Raw genomic sequence first — 22,203 nt, 5'->3', positions numbered from 1 at the left:
TATCACGGTCTACCCTGGCTGTAGATAGGTGGGCCAACGCATTTTTTGTCTCAGTGCAAGTAGTTAGGTTGTTTTTTTTGTCTTTTGTTGGCTCACTTTTACTCACAACATGCTAACCGGCAACATGGATTCCATTCACTACGCTAAGCTAAATAGCGGTGGAGCTGCCGGTGTTGCACCGGACTAAAACCATGCATGCACAAAAAATGCGTTGGCCCACCTATCTACAGCCAGGGGAGACCGTGATAAGCCCTATTTCAACAAACGGTGGCGTATCCCTTTAAACATTATACATGCTAAACATCAGCAACTTAGCGATGTCATTGTGAGCTCAAAGCGTTGGTCCCGCCAAAGTACAGACACACAGAGTGCTGTGTTCTCTCAGTCTTGAGAGGTGTTGATTCAACTTGATCATCATTTTGGGACGCTCAAGTTGATGGTAATGGTATTAGGGTTAGTTACTCAATATTTTGACTGCCCATATTAATATAAATGGGGTGTCTGCCATAGTACCCTGTAACAATATTATTATATTACTGGGTTTCCTCCCCCAGGGAAGTTTTGAGCGTCAACAACTTCATTGTATGCATTTGGATACACTTTTATGCACCAATTTGCGGTGGAAATACCTTTATTTAGCCAATGCGAAGAAAAAAACCACAGATGACAGTTCAAAATATATCAAAAATATAATGGAAAGTATGTTGTTGCTAGTCATTGGGCATTTTTAAGTGGGTAATCCTGGAGCTTTCTTAGTGGGTATACCTTGTATACCTGCGTATCACGTAGACTACACCATTGGCTAGGTATTTTATTGATAAATACAAAATATTTACACTGTAATCTGCATCTGTATGACCAAAGTGAGAGCTGTGTCCGGGTTCTCGGCAGTAAGTCGGACTTGTTTCAGGTGAGGGTTGGCCTCCGCCAGGCCTGCGCTTTGTCACCAATCCTGTTTGTTATATTTATGGACAGGATATCGAGGTGTAGTCAGGGTGGGGAGGGGTTGCAGTTCTGTGTTATCTCATTGCTGCTCTTTGCAGATGACGTGGTCCTGATGGCATCATCGGCCTGTGACCTTCAGCACTCACTGGATCGGTTCGCAGCCGAGTGTGAAGCGGCTGGGATGAGGATCAGCACCTCTAAATCTGAGGCCATGGTTCTCAGCAGGAAAACGATGGAGTGCCTACTCCAGGTAGGGAATGAGTCCTTACCCCAAGTGAAGGAGTTCAAGTACCTTGGGACCAGAGATGGGAAGATCTACTTGAGTACAGTAACGAAGTATTTGTACTTCGTTACTGTACTCAAGTAGATTTTTCAGATATTTTTACTTTACTTTACTATTTATTTTTGTGGCGACTTTTTACTTTTACTCATTACATTTTAACACGAATATCGGTACTTTCTACTCCTTACATTTTAGAAAACTGGCTCGTTACTTTAGTTTTGTACAAAAGGTCGTGGATCAGGAGTGATTGTGAGTGCATGTCGGAAAATAGCGCGGACACGCGGCTACTTTTACTTTTATACTTTAAGTAAATTTCCAAGCATGTACTTTGTTACTTTTACTTGAGTAAAGAAGTTAAATCAGTACTTCTGCTTTTACCAGAATATTTTTTAACACAAGTATCTGTACTTCTACTTGAGTACGAGAAGTGAGTACTTTTGCCATCTCTGCTTGGGGCCTTGTTCGCGAGTGAGGGGACAATGGAGCGGGAGATTGGTCGGAGAATCGGTGCAGCGGGTGCGGTATGACGTTCAATTTATCGTACTGTTGTGACGAAAAGAGAGCTGCGCCAGAAGGCAAAGCTCTCTACCGGTCAGTTTCCGTTCCTACCCTCACCTATGGTCACGAAGGCTGGGTCATGACCGAAAGAACGAGATCCAGGGTACAAGCGGCCAAAATGGGTTTCCTCAGGAGCGTGGCTGGCGTCTCCCTTAGAGATAGGGTGAGAAGCTCAGTCATCCGTGAGGAGCTTCGAGTTGGGCCGCGTCGCTCCGCGTCGAAAGAAGCCAGTTGAGGTGGTTCGGGCATCTGGTAAGGATGCCCCCTGGGCGCCTCCCTAGGGAGGTGTTCCAGGCACGTCCAGCTGGGAGGAGGCCTCGGGGAAGACCCAGGACTAGGTGGAGGGATTATATCTCCAACCTGGCCTGGGAACGCCTCGGGATCCCCCAGTCGGAGCTGGTTAATGTGGCTCGGGAAAGGGAAGTTTGGGGTACCCTGCTGGAGCTGCTCCCCCCGCGACCTGACACCGGATAAGCGGACGAAGATGGATGGATGGATGTAATCTGCATTGTGCAAGCTAAAACCTTACTTAACATTTGTAATCACAGTAAGACGTTCGTGTATAAAACAAAGTTAGAGTCACAAATCAAAGATGCAAGCATCCTTTTCACCAGCATAATAGGCTGCTCCGACATTTAGCTGTATTTTAGTATTTAACTGGAGGGATTCTACCTGCACTAACACTACTGACATCCTTTTTATCAGCTCTAGGAATCACAGAAATCTATCAGACAATACATATCGGTATCCTACCCTCCTCTCTCTCTCTCTCTCTCTCTCCCAGCTTTTTCTTGTATCGTGTTTGCAAAGCATAAATGCACAGTGGTCCATACAAACGCATGAGCAATCATGCACACACAGCCAGCATCATCCTCAGACATTACTTTTATGACAGGATAAGGGAGTGATTAGGTTGTGAGCCAGGTAGCGGAGATGCAGCTTTTCTGACTATCGACCAAAGTGAAGTTGCTTAGCAACCTTTGGCCTTGATGACAGGAAATGATGTCATGTCACAAGCAGACGCACGAATACACAGGAAGATAACAGGTGCACACATGGCTACGGACGCAGACACACGTGTGCAGAGTGAACCTGGCAGGACGGCAGATGAGAGGAATGTCAACATGTTGACATGATAATCTGGGCAGGGGTTAAAACAAACAATATAATAATCTTCTCTAATGGTCTCACTGATCTCTGAGTCCATTAAGGATGACCTTAAAGATATACATACACACACACACACACAATATGCATGGACTAAGCTGGGAATGTGCTTTTATGTACTGCTGTTTGTGGAAGAATTCATCTGCTGCTCTCCCATTTCTCAGTGTTCCGTTGACCGTCTGTGAACCCATCTCCTGCTTTCAGCCTGTTTCCTGTGTGATCCAATAGGGACGCCATCTCTCTGACTAGGTACGAATTAACATGCACACACACACACACACACACACACACACACACACACAAACATGAACCTTAATGCTGCGTGCTCTTGGAGAGAGACAGGTGGTGACATGTGGGGTTATATTTTGGAGCTGAGGCATATGAGAGAAGATTCTTTTCCACTCCCATGCTAAACGTTGTAGGACTTACAGCTCCACACAGTGTTCAGTCTGTCTCACTGCACTCCTTTCCTTGAGGGATGCTTTACTTTAATTATTCATGTTTGTAAATTAATGAGCTGCCAAAGACCCTGAGACTCACCATTGTGTTTGAGGAACTGCTTTCGAGGACATACTTCATCCTTATTTCCAAATATATCCGATACTCGATGCGCTGCAGTACATCTCTGTTCCTTCATCGCCTATCGGGGTGGTGTGTGTTTATATTTTCGTCCCACTTGTACTTCGGGATTCTTGTAACAAATATCAACACTACAATATAATTAAAAAATGTGGTTGAGTCGTTATGTCCATATTGCTACTAAACTATTTTATACTTGTACATGCATTTTTATTTTTTGTTTCAGCTTCAGTGTTTTTTTGTAAGCTCAACTTTATGATAATGGTAATTTCAAGTTGGCATTACTTCAATAATAACAAATATGTTAATTTGTTATTCAAATTTTTAATTCAATTCAAAACGGTTGATTGGTCAGTAACTACATCCTTCCAATTACCCCCCCCCCCCACGGTACGGTAACTTACTGAATCTGAATACAACAGACAAACTACTTAATTGACGTGTCGCCTTGTAACAAGCATTCTCATTTTAAGAATACAGAAATGGTGCAATGTACACAAAAAACGACTAGCCAACTGTCATCAGAATAAAACTGCACACAATTTTAAAGGTGATATTGACAGTCAGAGTGCACTATTATATTGAAGTCAAGTGAGTGCCTCAGAAATTGAATTGCTAACATACCTGTATATGAGCACGTTTTTTTTTACCTGGTAATACTATTGTACTACCAATACTTAGTTACTGTAAAAAACTGGATTGTGGTTTACTTAAACAGCCTAACTCATTAATGTGTAATTAAGCTGTTTGATACGCTGGTATATTATATATTTCAGAGAGAATAATTCATTTAGTATAGTTCCACTATATTCAGTTGGACTGTTGCAAAGTAAGCTTTACTTCTGTAGGTATTGTTTCATTATCACTTACATCACTATAACCATTATGTGCAACATTTAAGTTTAAGCACACTGTTTGCATTATCATTTCAACGGACAATATTTTCACTGATATTTTCTTTTTTCATCAGTGTGGGTTGTGATCTCCTTTTGATAGTAACTTAATATAACCGGAAACTTTGCCCTTTTTTTAATCACCTTCTATCCATCCTCATAAAAAAGTTCTTATTACTAACACTTGAAACATTTTTGTGTTGCACTTAATAGTCCAAACTTTGTCAATTTACACAATGCAATTAACCTTCACTTGTGTGGTCATGACACAACTAGGAGTTCAACCATTGATGAAATACAACTCAGACATTTCCATGAGGTCAAAACATTTTAATAAAAAAAAAAAGAAAAAAAAGAAGGAATAACTCATTTATAAGAACACCAGTCCTCCAATTTGTCCCACTTCGGTCACATTTTACTTTCACACCAACACACACACACACAATCACTCCGACGTAAGATGGCTACTGCACCTTTGGAACAAAAACATGCCGACTGATTTGACATTAATTAACACAACCTAGATTTATACAATCCAGTGTAGCATGGATACATAAAGGTTTGTTTTAACTTAAGGAACATATACTGGTGATTCTGCAAGTTTTAGCACATCAATCACAAATACTATAATGCTCATCATTTTCCAAAACAAACTACTGGCTTTCATTCATATTAAGTTTGGTAAAAAAAAAAAAATCACCACTCAGCTATTTAACCTTGCATAGATGGGTAACCTATCCAAGAACATTTGGATGCCTTAATGTTAAATTTACATGAATTTAAAACAAAATTGGCATGATTTGAAACCAATGGCTGAAAAATGAGAATGTTGAGAATGGTTAGCAGTAATGGAAAGCATTAATTCTTTGTACTTAAGTGTGCTAAACATGCAAAACCGCTAGTATAGTCCTTAAAAAAAAAAAAAAAAAAGAGCTTACAACGGCCCTCATAGCAAGGTTATTCAGCATTTAAGCCTTGAACAGCACACAGGGATGTGAGCAAAACAAACGAGCGAAAATTATTATTGTGTGAAGCAACAGTTCATCTCTACTTACAAATGAGTCAGAGGCAGAGAGACAGCAATTATCCTCTACTAAGAAGCAATCACATCCCTGAGTACAGTGTTGGTTATTCCTATCGTTTAGATTCACTGCCACGTGATCAGTTATTATCGTCATCGAGTCCTTCCTGGCCGGCTCTAGGTTGATCACTGGATAGTGCAGCGCAGCATCTCTCCACAGTAGTTCCTGACCCAAAGTCACAAGGAAGAGGCTCACATTGAATATGTAACAAACCGTAGCAGCGGCCATAATGCTGCAATCCAAGCACAACAAAGTACCCTAAGTAAGTTTGAGGACCTGCAGTGACATTAAGTCAATTAACAGCCAGACAGCCCTCCAGTTTCACAGACAGCCAAAGACTTGTTTCATCTATTCCCTGGCACATGAAGCAGCATGCCAGTGTTAGCCAATATTTCTTTTTTTTTTTTTTTTTAGATACACCATTATCTCCTTATTAACAAAGAAGGTTACAGATTTTGGGCAACAGTCTTAACTAAGCCCCTTGTTAGCACGGAGCCCCTTCCTCTGCTTTCTCCATTGTCTCCTCTTCTACCGCCACATCTTTGTCTTTGCTCTTTTTGTGTTTCTTTTTCTTGTGTTTGTGCTTGTGGTCCTTTTGTTCTCCTTCTTTGTCGTGGGTGCTGTGCTTCTTGTGCTTCTTGTGTTTTTTATGTTTCTTGTGTTTCTTCTTCTTCTTGTCCGCCGCGCCACTGTGGTTGCTCTGGCTGGGGCTGGAGGGTTGGCTTTGGGACGGACTGGGGCTGCCGCTTCTTCCTCGGTCCGGCTCCGAGCCCTCGCCTTCGCTGTAGTCGGGCACAAAGGCCGCCTCGTCTGTCTCGCGACCCAGGTCCGAACACAAACGCTGTCTCCTGGGCTCTGGGCCGCGGCTCTCCTCTCGTCCTCCTCCACCTCTGCCTTCTGCACCCCTTTCCTCCTTCCCCATCACTCCTCGCCCCTCATCTCTTCCTCCTCCTCCTCCTCTCCCCTCCTCTCTCACGAGTTTGGATTTGGTTGGTTTGTCAGAATTTGTCTGTGCTGTCCTGCCACCTTTACCCTCTTCCCTGGGTGCTTTCCCTTTTTTCTCTTCTCTCACTACTCCTCTCCTCTCCTCCCTCGTAGCATCCCGGCCTTCGCCCCTGGCAGGTTTAGGTGCTTCAGTCTGCCCCTCCCTGCCTCGGCCCCTCTGTGGCACCGGTGACGGGTCTTTGGGTGCACTGAGTCCGTTTTCCTGGCCTTCTTCGTCATCTTCTCTCTCCCACTTGGAGCGAGGAGGAGGCTGAATGAGCGGCTCCTCCCTGGCCGGGCTGGGCGTCTGGCTGATGCTCGGGCTGCGGCCACGGCTGTTCGCGGGGCTCGATGGGGGCTGCTCTGCGGGTTTGGAGGATACGCTCTTCTGATCTTTGTCTGAGTCTCGCTTTGTTTCTTGAGTTGACCTAGTGCTGAGGGAGAAACAGACATGTCAAAAAAATAAATAAAAGAACTGCACCGACTAGGCATTGCACTACTACAATCACTGGACAGTTTAAAACATAAATGATCAAAATGGATGCAGCAGAACCAGAGAGATCACCTTTTTTATTCCACGCATTCTTCTCCCTTGTGAAAACCTGCCGCTTACATTACCAATAATGCAATTTTGCCGCTGACAGTTCGGTCTGAGATCTGGATGCTTTATGCTAGTAGTAGCTAATGTAGTCTCGAGCCGCTAGTCTCCAGTAAAGAAGAGCGGACTACAAAGCTTTAAACAACCTTTTACACATATTTGACATGGAAAATCAATCCTCTTAACACAATAACCAATAAAGCCGGGTATACAAAAACACTTTTTCCTGGGCTACAAGTAATGATTATATTCATTATTATCAAATAATTGGCTGATTATTTACTTGATTAATTGTTTGATCTATAAAATGTCAGAAAATAGTGAAATCCCAGGTGACTTCTATTAAATTGCTTGTCTGCACTTGCTTAAATTGCTTTTCACAGATATTCAACTCTATTATGACAAGACAAAGTAGAGCAGCAAATCCCCATAACTGAGAAGTTGGAACCAGAGAGCTTTTAATCGATACAAATAGTTGCCGATTTTCTGTTCTGGGATAGCTCGGGTGCCGCTGGAAATTCCGCCAGATGTCCCTCTTTTTGGCCGGATATCCGTTACCTTCCTCTTTCTTTGTGTTGGCGTTCTAACCTCCGGTGGATTTGTGAGGACTATGGTTAACTGCTCCTCAGATCTCTGCAGGGTAAATCCAGACAGCTAGCTAGACTATCTGTCCAATCTGAGTTTTCTGTTGCACGACTAAAACTACTTTGGAAGGTACACATGTTCCACCAAAACAAGTTCCTTGGCGCCATTGCTTTGTACGACGCTAAAGAAATGCCAATTAACCTTAGTATTTCTCCCATCCTGGAATGCTGTGTGGACTAGCCAGACCCTCCTCCGCAGCGCTGTGAAGGAAGGTCTGGTAAAGCGAGACAAATTTTCTGTCAATCAATTAAATTGTTTGAGCCGTAGTTTTTCATTTAACAAAAGAAGCCTACGTTCTCAAATTTCAACATGTTGGAAATGTGCTTATCCGCTTTAGAGTTGGAGACGATAGATACCAGGGACCCAAAAAGTTGGTCCAGCTTCTTTTTTTTTTCCTTTTTCTGGTAACTAATCAACAGCTGACAGATAATAAACTTGGATTCAAAGCTAGTGTATTTCCAAGCAACACCACTCATATAAACTTTGATCCTATTATGATCCTGAAGGAAATTAGTTTTGCAACAAGGGATTTAACAAATAACTCACAGGATGCACCCAATACATTTTTTTTTTTTATTTTTATTTTCTTTAAATGAAGGAATGACATTAACCTAAAACTAAATAAAATAAAAAGGTGAAACAATTAAAAATGAAAAACCAAATGGTCTCAAAAATAGGCACAAGAGACTCACCTGGTGGAGCTCACGGTGTGGCTGGTCAGAGCCTTTCGGCTGATCCTGGGTTTGCTCTTCACAACAGACTCCTCGCCACCTTTCACTGCTGGAACAGGACCAAGGAGAAAAAGGAAACACAGGTTTAATCAAGGCTTCATTAAATGGCACAAGGCAAAATTAAAGTTATCATCTCTTCCCACACACACACACACATACAGTTTATGTTACAATTACCTTCTCTGTGAGCAGCAAGTGGTTTCTCTCCTGAGGGGGCACTCCTCTCTGTTCTGTCCTTGGAAACACTCCTGGGAAATAAGAGTAGGATATAATTACACATATTAACAACTGTGTTTGCTGAACCACACTATATAACCACTATATCATGTTTTCTTTCGATCATGGAAATGGTTGGTGGTTGACAAGCAGCAGGCAAACTAATTGAACAGACCTGTCAGATTTAGCAGATCGTTCTGACCCTTCGCCTCTCTCCTTAGACGACGTGCTTGGCTTCTCCTGAGGGTCTGTCACGCTCCTGGAGATGGCCGTTTTCTCTGCGATGGTCATTTTATCCAGAGAGACCGACCTCCCTCCTGCACTTCCACCGCTGGAGTTTTTTCGCTCTCTCCTCACGGACCGCTCTCCTTCGGGTTCTCTCTCCACTGTAACTGCTATCTTCTGCGAGCCTGAGACCCTGTCCCTCTGTCTGTCGGACGCAACGCCTCGGTCTCGGTCTGATCCTGAAGCCCTGTCTCGCTCTCTGTCCAGTCCTGAGCTTCTGCTCGCTTCTCGGTCGGAGCCCTGCGGTCTCTCTCCAGCACTTCCTGGTCTCTCTCTGGAGACTCCCCTCTCAGCAGATGCTGCCTGCTCTTTTCTTCCAGAACCTTCTGCCGTACTGCTGGGTCGGTCTCCGTCACAGATGTTAGCGGCGGCTGATCGGTCCGACGTGGAGGTCGTCTTTTCAGGACCCGACGGTGCTCTGTCCGAAGGGGCCGCGTCAGTGCTGCCTTTTCTCCCCAGATCTCGGTTCAACTTGATCCTCCTCTGGGCCAGGGGCTTCACCTGGTAATAGACCAAAGTACATACAAAATGTTACGAGGGGGTTAGTCTATATCCACGGCGTTCCACTTCCGGGATAGCTCCGGTGCCGCTGGATATTCCACCGGATGTCACTCTTTTCGACCGGATGTCCGCTACCTTCCGCTTCCTTTGTGTTGGAATTCTAACCTCCGGTGGATTTGTGAGGACTATGGTTAACTGGTCCTCAGATCTCTGCAGGGTAAATCCAGACAGCTAGCTAGACTATCTGTCCAATCTGAGTTCTCTGTTGCACGACTAAAAACTACTTTTGAACGTACACATGTTCCACCGAAAAACAAGATGTGCCGCCCATGACCATTAAAGAAACGCCAACGAAGCAGAGCAGGTTTTTCTCCCATCCCGGAATGCTGTGTGGACTAGCCAGACCCTCCTCCGCAGCGCTGTGGAGGAAGGTCTGGCAAAGCTTGACTACGAGGGGGCTAAATCAGAACTTTTATGGTAAAAAGTTCTAAAATTATAAATTGATTAATGGCTGGGATTATTTAACAGCAATGTGGATTTTCAGAGGGGAAAAAAGCCATTTCAATGTTTACCATTTTTCTTTTGTTTATTTTTTTCGTTTTATAAACTATTACTCATTAACTGGAAAAAAAAAAAAAAAAAAAAAACTTTAATGAATGAATTAGGACTGAACTAAAGATTATTTTCTATATTAATCAATTGGTCTATAAAATGTCATAAATGGTTAAAAATGTCCATCGCTCCAAATCCAATCCAAAATAAAACCCGAAATATACATCCTGACATCCAAACAGCTTGTTTTGTCGAAGCAACAGTCCAAAACTGGAACATATTCCATCTACAACCTAAGAAGACTAAAAAGAACAGAAAATATTCTCATTTTTAGAACCTAAACCATTAGCTGCAGCCCCTGTGATGGTGTGCAGTTACTTGATTAATACAAGAAAAGAACTAAGTGAGTGTGATTTGAACCAATGTAAGAAAAATACCACATTATGAGTGGATAAACACAAGCCACAGACCCACCTGAAGGTCCATCAGAGGTCTGATGGATCCTCGTTCTGCGTCTCCCCGGCCCATCTCGCGGCTCCCTGGCAGAGGAAGAAGACCAGGCCTCTCTGAGGGGGGTGGGAGTCTGTGGAGCGGGGGCTGATGAGACATGTGAGAGTGGGAGAGGAGATCCCCTCCACCCCCTAGCCCATCGATTCTCCTCAGCTTTCCAGGCGGAGGTCCGAGTAAGGAGCGGCCCTCCTCTCCCATCCTCCTCCGACTGTCCGGGGAGGGGGGTCGGTGGAGGAGTGTGTGTTGATGGGGGAGGGGAAGGAGACCACAACCCTGTGGAAGATCTCTTCTCCCCCTCATGTCGTGGCCAGGTCGAGGGCCGTCATGAAGGGAGGCATGATGCAGAGACAGGTTCTGGGAGGACAGCGGGGGGGTCTTAAGCAGGGCAGGCCTCACAGCAGAGCTTTTACCCTTTTCCTTTTTAGGGGTAGTTGAGGTGGGGGCATCTTCAGGTTTGGTTTTAATGGTCTTTAACGGTTTCGTGGCAGAGGAGGAGGAGGAGGATGACGAGTCTTTTTTGGTCACCACTCCCTCCCCAGTCTTCTTCTTCACCCTGTCAGTCTTTACCTTCACAGCCTCCGTCTTCACTCTGGCTTTCACCTTTTGACTCCTCTCTTTCTTCGTCTTATCAGACGGAGTCTTCGATGTTGACTTAGTTGAGGTTTTAACGGGCGCAGCAGTGCTTTTAGAGGCTGGAGCCTTGGAGGTGGCGGCTCCAAGCGAAGCCTTTGAGGACACGGGAGGAGTTGTAACGAGTGAAGGGATTTCGTCCATTGGTTCGTCTCGGACAGGAGTAGCATCACCTCGGTCTACTGACTGATGCGATGACTCCGATTCCTCCCCGGACCTCTTCTTTTTTACTTTCTTTGTCTTCAGGACTTTAGTGCTGGACTTGGTCCCTGACGAAGAGGATGGAGGATGGTGAGGGGGAGCACCTCTTTCCTCTCTCCCTCTTCTCCCTCTCCCCTGGGGGGAGTAATCTCTCGGTAATGGGGACATTCTGTCCCTCTCCCGGTCTCTGCTGCCGTGACCTCTGTGATGAAGTGGGGGATGGGGATGGGGATGCTGGTTGTCATAGTCTTTGTAGTACTTGTTGTACCAGTCTGCATACTCCTTCTCCCACTGCCGATACCTTTCTCTCTCCCAGCGCTCGTTGCCTCCAGGACTTGAGCCCTTCAGTTCATACGGTGGGAGCTCACGAGGAGGCGGCTTTCGTCCACCTGGGCTGCGGGTCCGGAAGCCACCAGGGCCAGGGGAGCGAGACCGGGACCGAGACCTGTAGGGTCCCGCGCCTTCCGCTCCCTCCCAGCCTCCTGGCCGGTAGGGGGGAGGAGACCGCGGTGTGCCAGAACGCCGATACCCATAAGACCTTGAACGAGAGCGGGACCTTGTCCGGGAGCGGCCATAACTGCGTCCGTTGCGTCTAGAATAAGGGGAGCGGGGATAAAACCGGCCATGGGAGCGCGACCGGGAGCGAGATCGACTGGGAGAATAAGAGTAAGACCTGGATCTTGATCTGGATCTAGAGCGTGAGTAAGGAGAGCGGCTGAATGGAGAGCGACTGTATGACCGGGATCTTGAAGAAGGAAGGAAACAAAGGGGAGAAAGAAAGCAGATTATGCAACAACAAAAAAATAAATAAAATCACAAATGGCTTTAAGGATTATGCATATGTAATTAAAAACTCAAACGAATTTCGATATGCTCTCTTCATGAAGTTACCTTGAATAAGACGGTCTTCGTCTCTTTGGTGCATTTCTGTACTTCATAAGCTCTTTGTGGAAGTCTTTAGTGAATTCATCCAGTTTAGATGTAACTCTGTGGATACAAAGACAAAAACAAACTTTTTAAAACTACTTCAGTGTAAAGCTTGAATAGTTTTTATCTTACTGAATTCACAATCCCAAACCTGAGCGATGTTAATATTCTGTGCACATTTTACATAAGCAATTAGTAACCGTTGGTGTTTGAAGACCCAAAATTAAAAAAGAAACCACTCACTTGTCCTGTCGGTGGTGCCGCTGTCTGTAGAAATCTTCCTTAGAGAGGGGGGGCTGAGCAAGCGGGGGTAGAGAGACAAGAGGGGGCTGGGTACCAGGGGCAACCCAGGGAGGGTTGAGCCCTGGTGGACCAGGGGCATAAACCGGCTGGGGTTGGTAACCCATGACAGGAGGCATAAGTCCAGGGCCAGAGGTGTACAGAGGTGGAGGGTAGGACTGTGGTGGGGGCGGGTACATGGACGGCGCCGGGTACACTGGAGGGGCAGGTGCAGGAGGTGGAGCTCGCTGAAGGTGAGTGGAGGGGTGCTCTCCTCTACCTCTGTAAAACCTGGTACAAAGAGAGGGACGCAAACCATTATGAAACTGACATAACAATACAAACTTTTAATAGATCAGATTGTCCACATAGATGGGTCTAACCTGTCCCAGGGTCTGCCCCCACCTCTGTGAGAGGGCTGTGGCTGTGATTGGGGACCTAATAGAGCAGAGAGAGTTAGTTACAGAATGTCTTTCCTTTAAGCTCACTTAATCTCCTTAAATTACCTGAATTTATCCTCTTACCTGGAGGATGAGGTGGCCTTATAGGTGGCGGGTGGCCAATAACCGTTAAATGGTAGTTCTGTGGGAGAAATCACAGTGAGGAAAATGTAGTTACCTCCAAGAGAGGTTACAGTTTCTCATCTTCAGGGATGCACAAGTATGTGCTAAGGATGGTCAAAAGTCTGTAGGTTTTCAGCTCAACTTGGCGCATACTAAATATGATTCCTTTCAACAAATGCAACAGCCTAGGGTAAAATATGGTGTTTGCCATTGCTAAATAGGCCAACATGCAGTGTCCAACCCGGCTAGTTTACAATATACCAGGGTTGCAACTAACGATTATTTTCATAGTCGATTAATCTGTTGATTATTTTCTCGATTATTCGATTAGTTGTTTGGTCTATAAAATGTCAGGAAATGATGAAAAATGTGGATCAGCGTTTCCCAAAAGCCCAAGATAACAGCCTCAAATGTCTTGTTTTGTCCACTACTCAAAGATATTCAGTTGACTGTCACAGAGGAGAGAAGAAACTAGAAAATATTCACATTTAAGAGGCTGGGAGCAAAGAATTTTTACTTCTGTCTTAAAAAATTACTCAAACCGACTAATCGATTATCAACATAGTTGGCGATCAATTTAAGAGTTGACAACTAATCGATAAATCTTTGCAGCTCTACGATATACTCATGTATTCTTTATTTTAGGGATGGTGAAGGCTCTCTAAATAGAACTGTTGTATTAGAAAAAATATACTTGTCAATTTTTGCATTTGTAAGATTAATATTATCGGTTATCATCATTATCAAAAATTTGATAAGGTGAATAAATAAATAAAAAAAGTAAGAAACCGCAGGTAATCTGTACGGCCATGTTAAATCTCTTGCTGTAGTAAATGCTGCTAAAAGTCAGTGAGGTGTTATCAAGCAGTAGCTTCTAGGCGGACTCACCTGTAATCCACTTTCTGAGGTTCCTGATGAGTCTGGTGTCACAGTAGGTTCTGGATCGGTCTCACTAAAGCATAAACAAACAGACACATTAGGATTAGTGACAATGGCTCTTCACTTCAAACGTCACTTCTTGAGTATGTGGTTTGACGTTGGTGTATAAATCATATCTTAGAGTAAACGTACCCTGGTGGGGGGGGTTCACCGTGGCTGTTGGATTGCATAGGGGAATGGTGGTCAGCAGCAGGTGCAGGGGCTGGTGAATCAACTTTTTCTTCAACAGCAGCAGCATGAGGAGGGGTAGAAGCAGAAGGAGCAGCAGGAGCTTGCGGAGGAGCGGGGGCAGGAGTAGGGGCAGGGGCAGGGGCAAGAGCAGGAGCGGGAGCAGGGGGCGGGACCTGTGCTTGAGGGGCAGGAGAGGGTGCACTTGTAGGAGGAGGTTGAGTGATATTGGCCAGCAGTGGGTCCTGCTGTCTTGAGTGCAGTGGCCTGACCAACTGAGGACGCGGTGGAGGCGGGGCCGCATTTTGGACTTGCTTGCGCACGTGTTTGGTGTATCCCGTCTCATTCTTAAAGTTGTTCACAGCCTGCATGAAGAAAAGCAGATACACAGTTTTAAATATAAAAAAAAATAAAAGTAAAGTAAAATGACCAAAAGATGCACTACATCAAAATGCATTTGAAGGGTGTTACCTGTCGAAGAAACTTGTTGGCAATGAGATTGTCAGGTGAAACATCTGACTGTTTGCATGTGAAGCAGATGTGCTCCTCTGAGTCCAACAAGGTAGTCCTGATACCTGAAAACAAACAGTCCTGAATTAGACAAAAGGTTCACATTCATTTGGCTAACACAAAAAAACTTGTCGTCTCTATGATACGAAAATAACTTCCTCTCAACCTGCCCAGTCTACATATATTTCAGAGCATAGTTTTCTACTTTTTCCAAAAATGACTTTACTTTTCCTGAAATTGAGGGTGAAATCATTCCAAAACAGTGGAACATGAAAATGAGAGTTTCAACAACTACTCAACATTTAGCATGTCCTGGGGCTGCAGTGCTTTAGAGAGGCCACTGTTGATTAAATGGGTATTTCTGCCATTTCCACAGTGGATTTCTTTCCCTAAACATCTGTTGACCGAAACACAGACTAATATGTTTGAGATCATTTGTGTGTGTGACAAACATTAGTTTTGACTCCCTACTTTTATTAGTTTGTTTTACTTTTTTTTTTTTTGTCCTGTGTATATTGAGATTCGTATTACAAACACACAAAACAAGTAAGCACTCACAGTCGTCGCAGTAACTGTTTCCACAGCAGGGTATAACTACAGCATCTGTCATCAGATCATTGCAGATCGGACACAAGAGTTCATCAGGGATTGGGTCTGTATCATCCTCAGATGATGACTGGTCATGTGGAACAAACGGAGGGCGCTCCTTCTTTCCTTGTGCATATGCCTCCCTGTATTAACACAGATTTGTTTTTGTTTTTTTAGTTTTATTAGTTACTAGCAAAAAAGAAAGCAGCTGCAGCAGTTAACCTAAGTTTGTGGAGGACACAGATATAAAATGGGTTATGACGACGACAAATACGACACTACGCCATGTGCTATATGAGTAAACAGTGTGTATTTGTGGGTGTCCTCGGTTGACACATACGCATCTATTGCAGGTATAGCGTATTCTCCAGTGCTGGTTAACATGGCTCCCTTGGTGCCTGGCTCTGCTTTAACCATGAAGCTCTGAGGAATGCCCTTACTAATCCTTACTGGCTTGGGACCCTCTACACTCTTATCCTGGACCTAAAAAGTCAAGAAAAAAAAAAAAAAAAAGCAATCATCCAAAAAGCTTAAATCCTTACTTTATTTGTAGTTACACTGCAATGTAGTAGAAATTCACACCACAGATTATGGAGAGGAAAAAAAAGATGCATGATAATTACCATTAGCAAGGGGCATTGCCGGATGTAGTGACCAGCCTTTCCGCAGCGAAAGCAGGTATAGTGAGCAGGTGGAGGTCCCACTGCTTTCTTGGAGTAACTATAGAGAAAAGTTCAATAAAAAAAAATAAAAAAATTTATAAACTATATACAGCTACATGAGCTAAAAACATGGAACACAAATCTGTCATTAATCAAGTACAAGAACATTGTGTGTGTGTGTGTGTACTAACTATATTGGGTCATATTCATGATTGGACTGAGACATCATGGCTTTAATCTTGTCCTCCTCTGATGCATTTGCGTCAACCAGGTTAGCAGTCTAAAACACATAATGGAGCGAAGGGGAAACCGTTAAGGAGGATATTAACCCCACAAGATAAAAGAAAACACCTATTCAACTTAGGATATATTTCCTGGAAGTACAGCCAGCATGTACAGAAACAGTACCTTGGCGAGTTGGGCGAGGGACATAGATGGAGAAGAGTCAGTCTGCAGGAGAATCAAAGTAGAGATATTAAAGGTTTAAAACATAGTATCTAATAGACATTAAGTGGAAGATAAGAGCCCAGATAGTTCCCCACCACATGTGTCCAGTCCCTTAGAGTCAGTCTCCATTTAAGTCTTTGCACCAAAATTAAAGTCTTTGTTGAGGACTTTAAGCATGAAATAATGCAGGTATCCGAGTGAGCATTTTACTCAAGACATGGTTTACAAGGCTTGTGCGAGATGTTCATCCCTCGGACAGCATTGAGTCATAAGAGTAGTAGTTAAAAAATAAATAAAAATAAATCTAAAAAACAAATTGTCTCTATTCAGAGCTGTTTATATTAAAAATATCTAAATTGTTAGGAGAGAAAAAATTAGGAAATTAACCAAACAAGGGAATGTAATTACAAATAATGAGGTGACTTTTTTTTTTTTTTATAAATGTATCCGTTCTAAAAATGATGTCTATTCACTGGCCAGGTCAAAAGTATAACCACTCATACACAAAATGCATCTTCTGCACATTTCGTGGCAAGTTTTAAAGATTTACCGTTTTGAATTATCAAATCAAAATTGTCACTGTATGGAAATCTACAAACAAAACTACAAAACTGCATTAACATTGAACAAGTAAAGCAAACTTGTACTCCAACAACTCTTACATATTTACAAGTCTAGACCTGTTTCTATTCTGAGTCTTTAAGTCATAACTATGGTTAATTTCCAAGAGCATCTGCTTAAACACTTCAAACTGTCCTCACTATTTGGGCACCATCAGCAAATTCAAAATGTACACTACTGGCACATCCCTCTGTAGAGATCCTAATGCTTCTCTTGCTACGGTAGAGAGAGGGGGATTTTCTCAAAGGAATACTTGACATTTAATTTTAGCATGCAGTTTTTGCACCGACTTGTAAAAAGGAGGTTGTCATAGCTGTTAGAAGCTTTCATCGAAACCAGTCAAAGACTGCTTTCTGTAAACTAATGAGCTTGCAGGGAGTGGCGTCAAGCTGTTTCAATAAAAAAATGCAAACACTTTAAAGTGTCAAATATTTAGAGCTGATAAAATACAACTTTAAAAAAAAAAGAAAAAAAAGATGAAAAAAAGAAAAAAAAGACTACAAGGAGTCGTCAAGTGTTCCTTCAAAATGTTCCCTAAAACAGCTCCTACACCACTACAGAGTGAAGGGTGAAAGCAATTGGAGGGATGTTTCTAGGAGTCAATGAACCACGAGAGTTAATGCCACATTTCCACTACATGGTATGGCACGGCTTGCTTGCTCGGTTTTGGTTTTCCATTAACAAACGTTGTGGATTTGGGACCACCTCAGTCGAGGTTCCAAGCGAGCTGAGTCAATACTAAAAAGGTTGTGGTAAGAGTTAAAAATAATACAGACCACTGATTGATCAGACAGAATGGGACATCCTGCACAAACCTGACATTTTTAAATAGCCAATGTCACTCACCCCAGATTATTATTATTATTATTTTTATTTTATTTTTTTTAAATGGCAGCCGACAAAACGACATCATACACTATGCCTTACATTCCGCCGTACAATTAACGAAGTGCAGACATCGTTGTTGATGAAAGGATCCATGTAGAGTGTCATGTAAAAGATGGCATGGCATTACATGCGCCGTGTAAGCTGAGAATCCCACAAACACTGAGAGGGTACTATCCACAGTAGAAAACGCAATAGAAAAAAGCACTTGCTAATTAAAGTGAGTTGAGTCAAACCATGCAGTGGAAATGAAGCATAAGTCTCATGCACGAACAAAAAAAAGCCATATTCTACAACGACAAACAAACATGCCTGCCCCGCCTAATACTTAAAAAATAAAAAAATAATTAAGTGGGCAGGGCAGGCTGTCCATCATGATATGCAGGGCTCGGAGAAAAGACTGGGTATTGCAGAATGCTGTGGAGGGAACACACAGGGATCTGGTGCAAGCGGTTCTGACACTGAACCACTGAACAACTTTATTGACAGGTTCTGCAGCTTACAGCTTACAGGACACACTACACCAGTATACTTCTCACTGCAGCAACCATGGAAGGCCTCCAGAGATTAACAAGATATTTACTTTACTGATAATGTGTCATAGTACTTTGTGATCACCTCACAACATTATACGTCAGTGGCCAAGGCACAGCATCTCACGCATTAAAACTAGATTCTTACTGATCCCCCAAACCACAGTAAACAATACACCTGTTCCTTTGTAAAACAGACACTGAGGAATCTGTATGAATTCAAAGCATTTAACTCATCAGGATAAAAATTGGTGAGCTTTTAAGGTTTAAGGGTTATGTGCAGTCCATACTCAATGCAGAATAGAACATCTTCATGGTGAAATTGTACAGGACAAAACAACTGACATTGTCAAATGTAACTGAACAACAGATTTAAGTATATTAAAGTTTAGCAGGATAAGCTTAAAATAAAAACACTGGTGAATTTCTTCCACTTTCACTCACACAACTTTAGTCTTGTAATTGTAATCAAAGTTAATTACAATCAATCCCAGCCACACTTTACTTCATTGGGTTCTTAAACCACATAAATATTAAATATGTTCACAGAAAATAAAATGACAATGAATTACCAATACAAAAATACCACATTTTCCGTTTACAAACCCCTTTAAAATACATTTGCCTGGCCTGAAGCAGGCTACAAAACCATTTCATTATGAAATACAGTCATTAACAGTTTAAATGATTTTGCAATCAATTATAAAGTGGCAACAGTTCAACAATTGGTCAGTTCAGAGAATTAAATAAAAACAATGGTGGCTAGTCGGTTGTTTCTCACTTTAACCTCATCTCATTCAGCAATTTTAAACTTTAATCTGCTTATTTCAAAACAGAAACCCTGTTAGAGAGAAACAACAAACTATTTTTTTTTTTTTTTTTAAATGTGGTGACTCCAGGAAACCCTCCCAAAAAGACATCACATAACACATAGAGGTTGAGATCTCAACACAAATGTAGCCAACACACAGTGAACAGAAGATACACACAACTCAATCATTGCTGACAGAATGTTCTCAAGAAAGGTGACTAAAGTCAGAAAGAGGGGGAGAGGGAGAGAGGTAAGAGGAGAGAGTGTTGATTTTGGGTTTGTTTTACATACGGGTCTAGAAGATCCCACCACAGCTGTGTCAGAACGATCTCTGCAGAAACAAACCGCACAGAAAGACGTCAGTTATTGACATGACTCAAGAGCAAACTTAAGAGCGACAGGACAAAGTTTTCAACTTTAACCGTTAACAGAAAGACCACCGATCTCTGCTTAAAATCTAGTTAACTTTAAATGATTAGAGAATGTACTGCTCAAATCATGATTCCAGTGACACTTTTATATATTTTAAGTATACTTACACAATGAACGTCCTGCCAGCAGGTTTTACTCCTCCAAGCGGAGTGCGGCGGACGATCACGGACGAGTGTTTTGGGATGTGGGCCTCATCATCGGTGTATTCTACAAAACATGACACAAATTATCAGAACTCAAACATTGTTCAGTAGAATACGCAGTATAGTAACTTGGGTCTAGAGAACTGAACAGCTGTTCCAAGTTAATTACAGTGTCTAAACACAAAATGGCTTGCATCGTCTCATAATTTCAACTAAGCCTGTGAAAAACAGAACTGTGACAAAAGGTCATATCAATTGATAAACTTTTTGTTTAGTACATTTTTTTATCAATAATTTCAAATTGGGTAGTTGCTGATACCCTAATAATAGAAAATTTGTATTTTGAGAAAAGAAACCTGGCCCAGGAAAAGCTTGATATTGTTAATTTATACAAGTATTATAGAGCTAAAACAATCAACAGAAAATGTATCTGCAACTATTTGGAAAATGTATTTATGAATTTATTTTTTTGCTGGTCTTATGTGATGGTAATCAGATTTTTTGAGGGTTTTGGACTATTGGTAAGACAAAAACAAGCAATCTGATGATGCCAACTTGGGCTCCGGGGGATCGCAATAGGCACGTTCTATTTTATGACTTGTTATACCCCCAAATAATTAATGGAAAACATAACTGGCAGATTCATTAACAATTAAAGTAAGCATTACTTCCAGCCATGTTGTATCACAATATATAGCCTAAATATATATCCTGACCTTTTTTCCCCCCACCAATCCTACTGTTCCACCACCTGTTAGCTACTGTTATTACTCAAAATAATGGATGACATGTTCGTGACACATTTGGTGATGTGTCAGCTGATCATATACCTTCTCGAGTCTGCGCGTTGGTGATCTGCAGGTCGCAGTCTGTGGCCTTGAGGCGCTCTCGGGCCATAATCTGCCTTTTAAGCTCGTTGAGGGTGATATGCAGCCCATCGAAAGTAACTGTGTTGTAGTCCAGTTTGGAAGAAAACTTATAGTGAACACACGACATTTTAACAGGTCTAAGCACTTAGGTCAATCAAGCACAAGGAAAAAAAAAAAAAAAAGAACACAGGCCTGATATGATAACAAAATAAAACAGCGTCAACACTGAACACAGCTAAATCTGGTGACTTTAATAGGTAAACCTTCTTTATATTCGCTGAAACAATGTAGACAAAGAAAGTACTAAAATAGGGAAGGGTTCAGCTCGCAGATGACGAAAGGAGTCCTTGTTATTGCCAAAGAAAAATAATCGAGATGTGAGACAAGAGCGCCATTGAGAGGCGCCGCGTGCCTCGTCAGTTCTTTAAAGTCCAATAGAACATAACAGGGTGCCACCAAATCCAAGAGAGTCCATGCAGCAGCACAAAGTAAATCTACCTCAGGGATTTGAATGAGGCCAAGTCCGTAGTGAATTGTCTTTGGTGGAAAGCCCGGGCCGCCGCGCTAAAAGCCGCTAGTGCAGCTAACAGCGGGCCTGGGATTTCACGAGCATCAGTCCTCGAATGTGTTGCCTTTGGGGACAGTTCTTATTTGTCAAGTCAAGACAAACTCTACCGCGCTCCACAAAAAGTCCACAAATCTCCTTGAAAGCTTCCGCCACGAGTCCACAGATGTTACGTTATCGCTGTTGGACCTAGAAAAGATTATTCCGAAAACGTGATCTACCGTGTAAATGTCATATTAGCTAGTTAGCTAATGCCAAGGCTAACATGCTACACCTCGCCACACTCAACATGAAAACACTACTTCCCTAACAAAAGCTAACGGCGCTAGGCTAATAATGTTGCCCACGTTAGCTAGCTGTCGAATAATCAAACAAATCCACCAGTTAGGCAGTCAGTGCGCAAAGGTTCCTCTTCAGTACGAGCTTATCTTTCATCACGAAACATTGAAAGCTGTGTATCCACATTCAATCTTCAATTTAAATCCATAAAATCCATTTCGGTGATCCAAACTGCCCCTGTTCTGGTTCTCTCCTCGCTGTTTCATCAAAATGGCGCAGGGCGGAACCGGATGTATCCAGGGTTCTTCCAAAGAGTACACATGAAGGCAAGATCTATATCAAAATGGAAGCACGATTTCAAAACATTACAATTTTTTTTTCTTCTTCCCCTTTTTGGCAGAAACCGGCTTGGTTGTGATTTAGCACATGCAAAGTGTCCACTGCTATTTCGTATTTATTTATTTCATAAATTAATTGATCCAGCTACAATTTGTAGCTTAGCCAACTCGTTGTACCTTTGTACCAGCACATCCTTTGCGTGGCGTTGGCAGGGCAAGGGGTTTCAAAATACATGTGCTGGTGTTCTTTGGTTGTTCGATGGTGTTGTCCTAGAGGGTTTGTT

General features: G+C 42.7%; 1 protein-coding gene across 2 annotated transcripts; it reads right to left on the bottom strand.

The window, feature by feature from the left end:
• Positions 1–4,740: 4,740 nt before the first annotated feature.
• LOC120561710 (E3 ubiquitin-protein ligase RBBP6-like) lies at positions 4,741–21,892 on the bottom strand. Of its 2 annotated transcripts, none has more exons than XM_039804953.1 (20): positions 20,699–21,892; positions 19,833–19,932; positions 19,585–19,624; positions 16,405–16,446; positions 16,188–16,276; positions 15,958–16,054; positions 15,675–15,817; positions 15,305–15,477; positions 14,708–14,811; positions 14,201–14,601; positions 14,018–14,081; positions 13,091–13,148; positions 12,950–13,004; positions 12,531–12,857; positions 12,252–12,347; positions 10,494–12,105; positions 8,857–9,467; positions 8,643–8,713; positions 8,427–8,514; positions 4,741–6,925 (listed from the first exon to the last, which is right to left on the bottom strand). In XM_039804953.1, exons 1-20 carry the CDS (start codon positions 20,862–20,864, stop codon positions 5,992–5,994), a joined length of 5,271 nt encoding a protein of 1,756 aa, XP_039660887.1. In that variant the 5' UTR covers positions 20,865–21,892; the 3' UTR covers positions 4,741–5,991. The 2 variants fall into 2 exon arrangements, with proteins under 2 accessions (XP_039660887.1, XP_039660958.1); XM_039805024.1 differs by having other exon boundaries at positions 8,427–8,511.
• Between the last annotated feature and the right edge of the window lie 311 nt (positions 21,893–22,203).

Source organism: Perca fluviatilis, chromosome 1, assembly GCF_010015445.1.
Source record: "Perca fluviatilis chromosome 1, GENO_Pfluv_1.0, whole genome shotgun sequence".
In the NCBI taxonomy this organism is placed as follows: Eukaryota; Metazoa; Chordata; class Actinopteri; order Perciformes; family Percidae; genus Perca; species Perca fluviatilis.
The sequence above is the reverse complement of the archived record's forward strand: the minus strand, read 5'-3'. Positions and strand labels throughout refer to the sequence as shown.